General features: G+C 42.6%; 1 protein-coding gene across 8 annotated transcripts in view; it reads right to left on the minus strand.

The window, feature by feature from the left end:
* The window catches only part of Slc26a7 (solute carrier family 26 member 7), a 121,699-nt gene that overhangs the window by 110,236 nt on the left and 300 nt on the right, over positions 1-11,163 (minus strand). For 5 of the 8 annotated variants that reach the window (XR_003836456.1, XM_029476362.1, XM_029476361.1 and 2 more), the window contains exon 2: positions 10,769-11,001. Coding sequence is in view for 7 of the 8 variants with exons in the window: in XM_029476362.1 (XP_029332222.1) it covers positions 10,769-10,961 (193 nt within the window). In the remaining variant the exon portion in view is untranslated. Of the gene's footprint in view, positions 1-10,768; positions 11,099-11,163 lie in introns of all 8 variants that reach the window. The other 3 variants (XM_029476360.1, XM_029476359.1, XM_029476363.1) reach the window with 3 other exon arrangements.

An 11,163-nucleotide genomic window follows, 5' to 3' on the forward strand; every position in this document is an offset into this window, starting at 1 on the left:
GGGGAGGGGAGGGGAGGGGAGGGGAGGGACAGAGAGCCATCATTCAGGCAGTGTCTCTAGGCCCAGGTACCACCTCTGTGAAAACATCATATAGTTAAGATGATATCCAGATACCAGCATTTTTAAACTCTCAGCACTCAGTGTGGTACCAATTGGCCCACAAAGGAGAGAGTCTACTCTAGATACAATCAGGCCTCTGATAAAAATGGACTTTATTACTAAAGCCAGAAGTAAGATCTCACTTAGCCTACATGTACTGAAAATGAAATTAAGCTTTCTTCCTCTAAGCAAAGGTAAGGTACAGGTACTAAAAGCATCAAGGATGAATGCCATATTTATATAGTAAAGGCTACAAACGCCATTGTCCTTGGTCCTCAACTTAGTACAATTATTGCAAATTGTGTCACATTTTCAACACCTACCAAGGAAAGTCCTGGCTCTTTCATGCATATAGTTTTAAACATTTTTGAAAGAACTGCCTTAGTAGTGATCCTTTAATATCTGGATAATCATTACTTTACACTGAGGAAAAATGAAGTCAGAAGTGCTAAATGAAATCTGGAGCTATCATTTGGGAGTAAGACATGGGACGGGGGAAAGGGTGGAGAGGGAGAAGCTGGCAAAGTATCACTAGATCTTCTGTGGTGGGTCCTCTGTAGAATTTTTAAGAGGACACAGACACTATGCTTGAGACTTCCTTGGGAGTACCTGGGTGTCATTATTCATGAAGAGGGATTTCTAGCAGGTAGACATCACAATTCAGGGAGCTGAGTTAGAAATGTATCACTAATGCTAGGATGCTGTGTTCCTGAAGCAGAGACATGTTAGGGAGAATCCCCAGATGAGTTGTTAATCTTTCCAGTGTAGGAGGATTCAAGAATTTCCACTTCTCATCCCACATGAAATCTGCCTCATCTTGGGAGTACAATGAAGCTTGGCTTCCAGGTATCTGTCTTAGTACTGGTGCTGCCATTTAGTCTCCATAATTATTAGGACTATTCATCTTTGTTTTGTCACCCAAAACATTGTGATACAAACATCAGGTGATTGTTTACAGCCTCAGGCTTTCATGGGTTGGGGGGGAAAACTATAGATGGTCCCTCAAGTACAAGCTAAACAGTCCTGCATCCATTCTCATTAGCTGTGGTTCTTACAGGATAAGTGATGCACTCTAAGTTTGCTTCTTCTCTTGTGCCTGACTTTCCATGTCGCAGTCACTCCATACTAGCCATACAGGCTAGAATGGAAGCAACATATACTGCAGACCAGTGTTACACCTACTGGCTTGCCAGTCATGTGGATAACAATTCCAGTGGCTTGTAGTCACTACAGATATCTGCTTATCTATAAAAGGCATTTGGTAGCAATACAAAATCTATGTATCTGTTATTATAACAACAAAACACAAGCTATAACAGGCTTTCTTAGCATCCATTAATGAACACTGCCTTAATGAGTAGTTCTTGCCTGGTAACAGAAATAAATAACAAAGCTCCTGAATTTGAAAACTATTTTACACCTGCAAGAAGTTTCCAGAAAATATTTTATTGTGGTGAAATAAGGACATAAAATTTATTTTGCTTTTTCTTCTTTGAAATGAATACATCAGTGTTTAGTTTTATATTGGTGAGAGGCAATTCACCCTTAAGAAATCTGAAAGACAGGACATCAAGTGAGGGATGGGGCTGCCATCCCACAGTCACACCTCTGACCATAATTGTTTCGGTCTGAAAGAATTACAGGGATGGAAATGGAGAGAAGCCTCAGGAAAAGAAGTTCCAGTGACAGGCCCAAAGTGGGATCCATGTCAAGGGGAGGTCCTAAGGCCTGACACTATTACTGAGGCTATGGAGCGCTCACAAAAAGGGACCTATCATGATTGCCCTCTGAAAGACTCAACATGCAGCTGAAAGAGTCAGATGCAGATATTTGCACCCAAACAATGCACAGAAGCAGCTGACCTCTGTTGTTGAATTAGGTGTATTGGCTAGTTTTGTGCCAACTTGACACAGGCTGGAATTATCACAGAGAAAGGAGCTTCAGTTGGGGAAGTGCCTCTATGAGATCCAACTGTAAGGCATTTTCTCAATTAGTGATCAAGGGGGAAAGGCCCCTTGTGGGTGGGGCCACTCTGGGCTGGTAGTCTTGGTTCTATAAGAGAGCGGGCTGAGCAAGCCAGGGGAAGCAAGCCAGTAAAGAACATCTCTCTATGGCCTCTGCATCAGCTCCTGCTTTCTGACCTGCTTGAGTTCTAGTCCTGACTTCCTTGGTGATGAACAGCAGTATAGAAGTGTAAGCTGAATAAATGCCTTCCTCCCCAACTTGTTTCTTGGTCATGATGTTTGGGCAGGAATAGAAACCCTGACTAAGACATTAAGAAAGGCCAAAAGAAGCTGAGGAGAAAGGTGATCCTATAGGAAGACCAGCAGTCTTAATTAATCTGAACCCCCAAGATCTTTCAAACACTGGACCACCAAACAGACAGCATACAACCAGTTGATATGAGGCCCCCAACACACATACAGTAGAGGACTTCCATGTCTATGTTCATTCAGAGATGATGCACCTAACCCTCAAGAGACTGGAGGCCCCAGAGAGTTTAGAGGTCAGATGGAGTGGAGGGTGGGGACATCCATGTGGAGATGGGGTGTGGTGGGGAGAAGGTGTGAGATGTGGAACAGTTGGAGGGTGGGAGGGAAGGGGCAGGGAATGGAATATGGAGTGCAAAAAATGAACTAAAAATAAAATTAAATTTTAATAAAAAGAGTGGAACATCAAGAAGAAGAGGAAGAAAAAGAGGAAGAGGAGGAAGAGGAAGAGGAGGAGGAAGGAGGAAGAAGGAGGAGGAGGAAGAAGAAGGAGGAGGAGGAGGAGGAGGAAGGAGGAGGAGGAGGAAGAAGGAAGAGGAGGAGGAAGGAGAAAGAGGAAGAAGAAGGAGGAGGAGGAAGGAGGAGGAGGAGGAGAAGGGGAAGAAATCTGGTAAAACCTGTGGGATCTCTCCTTGCCTTCTGAAAGATAAGCAACAAAAATGTATAAGATAAGGAAGACGTGATCAATATAGGAATATATTGGCCTAATTCCCAAGCCTTCAGTTTCCATCGATGTCGTTTAAGAACCTAAGTCTATATAATACCCCTATGAATGTTTTATTTAAGGGTTGGTTCAAAGCATTTTGCCACAGACATGAGGGAAGTTCCTTGGCAGAGGAAACAAACCTAGCTGCCTGGGGGGAGCAGGTGGTGGGAATGCTGGGACTGTGCCAGTGGGTGAGTGAATGGCAGACTTAAGAACTACCTGCCAGAGTGCAGTGAGGAATAGCTGCTTCACATGGGGATGTAGGACTGTGTTGCCACATTCTCCCTCTAAGAGAAGGCAACCTGAGTGAGGTAACTCAGACCCAAAAGGGCATGCGTGGCATGTGCTCATGAACAAGTGGATATGAACGAAAAATATACAGAATATCCAGGATACAATCCACAGAACTCAGAAAGGTTAGTTAACAAGCCCAGGGGCCCAAGTGAGAACGCCTCAGTCCCACTTGGGAGAGAAAAGAAAGCAATCACAGGAGGAGGGAAAGAAGGAAGGAGGGAGGGATCTGGGTGGGAAAGGGGACAGGGCAGGGAAGAGGGGAACATGATCAGGTATTGGGTGGGGGAACAAGAATGAAGCCCTGAGTGCCAGCAGAAAGAGTGGAAACTGGCAACCTTGGGAGGTAGGAGGTGGGGGATTCTTCAGAATGTACCAGAGGCCTGGGTGGTGAGAGACTCTCAGGGTCTCAAAGGGAAGGACCTTAGATGAAATTCCCTACAGTGGGGAGAGGGAACTTGTAGAGCCCGCCTCCAGCAGAAAGACAGGGCATTAAGTGGAGGGATGAGGTTGCCACATCATAGTACTGGTCAAAACCTCTGAACCATAATTGTTCCTGTCTGATAGAACTGCAGGGACGAAAATGGAGGAAAGCCTGAGGAAAAGGAGGTCCAGTGACAGGCCCAAATTGGGATCCAGCTCAAGGGGAGGCCCTAAGGCCTGACACTATTACTGAGGTTATGGAGTGCTCACAAAAAGGGATCTATCATGACTGCCCACTGAAGGAGCAGCTGAAAGAGTCAGGTGCAGATATTTGCACCCAACCAATGGACAGAAGCTGCTGATCCCTGTGGTTGAATTAGGGAAAAGCTGCAAGAAGCTGAGGAGGAGAGCAACTCTATAGTAAGACCAGCAGTTTCAACTAAACTGGACCCCTGAGATCTCTCAGACACTGGACAGCATACACCACCTGATATGGGGCCCCCAACACATATACAGGAGAGGACTGCCGGATCTGGACTCAGTCAGAGACGGTGCATCTAACTGTAAAGAGACTGGAGGCCCCAGGGAGTTGGAAGGCCTGGTGGGGGAAGGGGGGAGAGGCATCCATGTGGAGATAGGGCAGGGGTGGGGAGGTATGGAATGTGGAACAGTCAGGGGTGGACCAGGAAGAGGATAAAGTCTGGACTCTGAAATAAAAGAATAAATAAGGCATAGTACTACCCGAGGACCCAGCTATACCACTCCTGGGCATAAACCCACAAGATGCTCCAACATGTAATAAGGACACATGCTCCACTATGCTCATAGCAGCCTTATTTATAATAGGCAGAAGCTGAAAATAACCCAGATGGCCTTCAACAGAGAAATGGATACAGAAAATGTGGCACATTTACACAATGGAGTACTACTCAGCTACTAAAACAATGAATTCATGAAGTTCTTAGGTACATGGATGGAACTAGAAAATATCATCTTGAGTGAGGTAACCCAATCACAAAAGAACACACATGGTATGCACTCACTGTTAAATGAATATTAGCCCAGAAGTTTGGGATACCCAAGATACAATTCACAGACCACATGAAGCTCAAGAAGGAAGACCACGGCCGGGTGTGGTGGCACACGTCTTTAATCCCAGCACTTGGGAGGCAGAGGCAGGTGGATTTCTGAGTTCGAGGCCAGCATGGTCTACAGAATGAGTTACAGGACAGCCAAGATTACACAGAGAAACCATGTCTTGGAGAAAAAAAAAAAAAAAAAGGAAGACCACAGTGTAGATACTTCAGTCCTTCTTAGAGGTCATCTAGTGACTGTCCCACCTGGGGAGCCATCCCATATACAGACATTAAACCCAGACACTATTGTGGATGCCAACAAGTCTTGCTGTCAGGAGCCTAATATAGTTGTCTCCTGAGAGGATCTGCCAGTGCCTGACAAATACAGAAAAAGAGGCTCACAGTCATTCATTGGACTAAGCACAGGGACTCCAATGAAGGAGCTAGAGAAAGGACCCAAGGAGCTGAAGGGGTTTGCAGCCCCATAGGAGGAACAACAATATGAACTAACCAGTATCCCCCCCGCCCCCCAGAGCTCCCAAGGACTAAACCACCAACCAAAGAATACACAAGGTGGGACTCAAAGTTTCAGTTGCATATGTAATAGAGGATGGCCTTGTGGGACATCAAGGAGTGGAGAGGCCCTTGGTCTTGTAAAGGCTCAATACACCAGTGTAGGGGAACGCCAGGACAGGGGAGCAGGAGTAGGTGAGTTAGTGAGCAGAGGGAGGGAAATGGGGGCGGGGGTCGAAGAGGAAATGAAGAAAGGGGATACAATTTGAAATGTAAATAAAGAAAATATCTAATTAAAGGTAAAAAAGGAAGAAATAAAGAAAAATAAAGAACTACCCTGTCGGAGTACAGTGAGGAATAGCTCCTTCACATGGGGATGTAGGACTGTATTGTCACATTCTCCCTCTCTTTAAGAGTTTGAATTTTTATATAAGCTGCCCATCTTGTTAGTCCTGGTCAGACAATAAAATTAGCATTATTTGACACAGGCCTCACACCCAGGAGTGGTCAGCCAAAACAACTGGACTTGGGAGACTGAAGAGTGAGAGAAAAGGAAGGAGGGAAGGAAGGAAGAAAGGAAGGAAGGAAGGAAGGAAGGAAGGAAGGAAGGAAGGAAGGAAGGAAGGAAGGAAGGAAGGAAGGAAGGAAGGAAGGAAGGAAGGAAGGAAGGAAGGAAGGAAGGAAGGAGAGAGAAATAGAAAGAGATGGAGAAAGTTGAAATTGGGGAAGAGGTATTTGGGGAAAGCTTGGAGGAAGAAATAGACATAGACATGATCAAAATACACTGTATGAAGTTCACAAAGAATTAGCAAAAAGATTGTTTTGAAAAAAATTAAATAATTGACACTGCTTGAGAAAAACTTTAACAGATCTGTCTGGAAGGATACAAGAAAGGGAAGAAAGACAGTCCCAGTTACTCACATTTTATGCCTTTACTGTTGGTATATTTCTTACATTTATTTTTAAGGCATAAGATTTAAATTGAATTCAACATCTTTCCTACAGTGTCCACATGCCACAGTGGGACAACCGATAGCTTGGGGAATGCCTTAAATCTTTCAATATTTACTTAAAAACTACTCCCCTGTGCTAGGCAATATACAGAGAGGAGAACACTGTCTTTGTTTTCAGAGTCTACAGACTGTGGAAAGCACTGTATCAGAGGTTTACAATGCCATGAATTAAATAGAGCCTATCACAGAGATATGTAGAAAGGACAAAGGGAGGAGGAGGAGGAGGAGGAAAACATGCCTCCTCACAGGAGACTGAGAGGGATTCTCAGAGGAGAGAGCTCCTTTAGTGCTCCTTTTGTGAGGTCCAGATGATTAACCATTTAGTGAGATGTTCTGAGTGAGTAGATTTTTTTTTATTTTAGCAGAAATAGAAAGAAGAACATCAAAAATTATGCACAGGGAAGCAATATGGTCAGATTATTATTGTTGTTGTTGTTGTTGTAATGACAGCAGTGTAACAGAAGATCTACAGGATGCAAAACAGACAATGGATAGCCACAGAAAATGATTTAAGTAATTTAGTCCATTAAAGAGTAGCAAGGACATGAAGCAAGGCTACTCTTCATTATCTTTGTTGAAAAGATAATGTTATGGCTAAAGAAACTCCATTTTATGTTAGGCATCCATCTTCATACTCACCACTTGTCTCTGACTTGAGTCCTTGGAAGATAAGTTCCCAGTAACCCTGAGTGATACCCACGGGAAAATGTACAGACATAACTGTCTTCTTGATACATATATGACTAACTGCTTTTTTTTTTCTTTTGTAACTTGCTTACACAGATACCGAAAGATTGTTTTGAGTTGCCTTAACAGTGTATCTTGGCAGAAATGAACAGGTTTTGCTTGGCTTGCATAGAGATTGAAGGTCTTCATGTGTTTTCCCCTTTGAAAGTCCATCCCCATACCCCTCCTTGGCAGCAATCTCAAAATTGCCTCAGAGAATGATCATTCTGCTAGCAGCTAATCAATCAATACATCCTTTAATTATAGCTGGATTGAGTCTGTGGTATTTTCCCAGAAGTCACAAACTCATCACAATAACTAGAGGACCAAAACAAAAGGGAAGAACCTGGAGGCTGTCTTACAGTAGGAGTTGAAGGTGAGGGTGTGGGGAAGGTCAGAATGCCAAGCATGACTTGCTCTGAGAGAAGGCTGGGTACAAAAGCAAGCAGGGTACTCTGGAGCCAGGTTATTTGAGGTCAAACATTCTCGAACACTTATCTTTTATGTGGCTTCAGGCAAATTACTTAGACTCTTTGACTCCCTTTCTGGTATATATGCCAAGAGATCTATTGGCAACATTGTATATTTGTGCGTAAAATTTCCTATTGTTACTACTCACTGTAGGATGATGTTAGAATGGTGACATTATCTAGTGTGCTGGTCTTAGAAGATCAAATGTTCCCTGTGTTGGGCTTCTGGACCAGTTCCATTGTGATAGGGTGTGCTCCAACATCTGCTGTGCTTGAGAAGAGTCTAGGTTGGTGTGGATTAATAGATGGTTCTCAGATTGAAAAGAAAGCATCCTTAGCTAGTGATAGTGGCCAAATCCTTTATGCAGATGATATTGTCTACAGTGATTTTAAGGATGGGGCTAAGGTTGGAGTGTCTAAGATTGGAATATATGATAAAAGTCTCTGAGATGTCTGATTGGAAGCAGAGGAGGCAAAATCTACACAGGTTCTTTAGAAGAGAAGACCAAATAAATAGGAGGGAGATAAAATCAGAAGGATCTATAAGAACAGGTCAGAGGAACTGTGACATAGGAGTCAGGTGTATATAAAAATGAATAACACAAGGTTGGAGAGTTGGCTCAGTGGTTAAGAGCACTGACTGCTTTTCCAGAGATCCTGAGTTCAAGTCCCAACAGCCACATGGTAGCTCACAACCATCATAATAGGATCAGATACCCTCTGCTGGTGTGTCTGAAGTTAGCTACAGTACTACAGTACACACATAAATAAAATAAATAATAAATTGTTTTTAATGAATAACACCTATCTCACACTTTATCACTCAGGATACTTTTCATTAGCTTGATTTTAAATTCATTTCTAAAGACAGAGAAAGCAAGAGTGGTTTCTAGTAGAACTGTATCTATTTTCAGGACCTATAGATCCTGAAGACATTGAATTCAGAGCATTGCTTCACATATCAGTAGTAGTTAAAAAGGATCTGTTTCTATTGTTCACATTGTGGTAGAAGCACAAGCTTTATTCCTTCTACCTTCTAAGTCCCCTTTATACTAGGGGTGATACCAAGCATCAACATACAGCAGCAGGGAGTCACTGTCTGCTTGTTCCCCTAGGTGGGACAGCTTTTCCTGTCACTTCTACTTTGACTCAAAACCTCAGAGATGAAACTTGAAGATAGACCTTATTTGCAGAGACAGACAGTCAACTTTTCCAAAACCTCTCCTATTACAAATAACATTGGTATTACAAAAGGTCTGATGATTTTGGCTGTATAGAGAATAAAATGAAAATGTTGAGCATGTTGGCTTTGGAAGTGGAGGAGTTCTGACTCCTCTGCTTCTCAGGTATGAGGGCCTGAGAAACTGACTGCTTTAAGGCTCCAATGGCAAGGCAATGTTAACTCTGGATTCTCTTAAATAGTGGGCCCCTTACAATATATGTTTTACCTTTGAACTCTTTTCAATAGAAGAGATTGAAAAAGAATTAGAAATGCATATTTGAAAAAGCCCTTTGCAAGAATTCATCTTTCCTGACAACAGAAAAAACACCAAGAGTCTTCCTAGCAGTGTAATTGTCCGCATATAGAACATGTGACCGGATCCAAACTTCTCATGGAACCAGGCTAAGTAAGTGCTTCTCATCAGCTTATCAATGTACTTCTTCCTAATCAATGTAATGCATGATCATTAAAGTCTCCCAAAAGCTAAACCAAACTAAGTACCAAAGGCTTACACAAAAGCCATATCCTAATGGCGAGCCTAAGGGAGCTAGCGGTATCGCATTCCCGGGTGTTCTTGGTCACTGGGTGCTTTTCAAACATAAAAAGACAACTACTGCTAAAATCGTAATTATTCCACTTTTATTTTATATTAAATAACAGCAAAATAAATTTGTGGGATATGGTGAAACTAAACATCTGGGGACAGAAAACTTGCTTAAGCCCATCAGCTAAATTTTCAAATGACATAGGATGTTTCATCTGTAATTTAAAGTCAAATAAAAGAAAGGCAGGGGATGCCCAGGTCTGCTATTACTTTTTTTATTTTTTAAAGATTGCTATACTTTTGCTATTGGCAAGATGGTCATTAAAAATACAACGCAGAGTTAAGCAGTAAAATTGTATTCCATAAAGATAGCACTGTGGACCTTAACCCCCCCCCCCCATGCAGATGTTCCTAATCAGACTGAAAACACAAATTCACAAACCAGTTTGTTCCAGCTACAGAATAATTTCATTAAAAGCATACTTATAATTGAACAGAAGAAATAATAGTTAAAGCCAGGGAGGTAGTGAGACTGCATGGAAATATAATCACTAGGAGTCTTTGCCAAGAAAGCTGGTCCAAAGCTTTAAAGCTGGGAAGTTGAGAAATCAGTTCCTTTTCTGGCTACAGGTAGAACATTACTACCTGAATCAGCCAAAACTCGTGTGGACATACCTTTAAGGAAAGGAGGTACACATACACACACATGCATGCGCGCGCGCGCACACACACACACACACACACACACACACACATACGAGTGTCATTTTTTAAAATCTGTTCTGGGGACGTTTTAGCATGTTATATTTCTCACTGAGACACGAGTTCTGTAGGGACTGCACGTCAGAATTAAACACACACAGTGCAGTCCACACAAGCTCTGAGGATGCAGGATTCGCTTTGCAAGTAGTGATCTTGGCAATAAGCCTCCTTTATGCACAAAAAGCTTTGTTCTCTGCAAGTCCCATGGCTACGGCAGGTAACTGTAACTGTGTGCTGCTAATTGGGCTCATGAGCAATTGTATTCAGAACAGGAAATGTTTTATAGCTTGATTTGATGAAGGTGGGAAATTATGTCAGCACAGTGAAATTATAAAAGCTCATTTTTTACAATCACTGATCCATTACTCTGAACCAATATGAAATTTAACATTGCAAAATATGTAATTCCATTCAAGGGTTACTGCTTAATTGCTTAACTCCTAGCCAGGGGTAGGTAAAAAGCCAAGTAATTTTAAAAGCAATTAGGAAAATCACACACAGAAACATCTACTCTGCTTATTTTCCTAAAATTAATATCCATTTTATTAAGTCTGCTTCACTAGCTAAACTGTCACCCCTCAAACATAACCCCCATCCAAGAAGCAAAGTAACATCTACTCTGCACAAGACTGTAAACCCAAACGCACACTTACCTTGTGCCACCTGTTGAACTGCCAACATTATCCCAGACACAGTGTCTGGAAGCAGGTTTTCCTTCAGATTGTACTGCGGTGCCCATTCCAAGATAGGTAGGCGCCTCTTACACCACTGCTTAATGTCTTCTCGGTGGGGAGTGTGCAACTTGCCCCACAGCACGCTTCTCTTTTTCCTCTTTGCTCCCGTCATTTTTTCAGATTTTCAGATTCCCTCCTGTAGTAGTCAACTTCTTCAAGCAAGGGAGAGAGAGAGAAAAAAAAAAAAAGTTGGAGAACACCTCCTTTCGATGCCAGGCTCCAAATCGTCTGTGGTTTACAATGTCAAAGCTATCCAGAAAATAAATAAGTGAGAGAGAGAGAGAGAGAGAGAGAGAGAGAGAGAGAGAGAGAGA

The sequence above is a fragment of the Mus caroli genome, chromosome 4, assembly GCF_900094665.2.
Source record: "Mus caroli chromosome 4, CAROLI_EIJ_v1.1, whole genome shotgun sequence".
In the NCBI taxonomy this organism is placed as follows: Eukaryota; Metazoa; Chordata; class Mammalia; order Rodentia; family Muridae; genus Mus; species Mus caroli.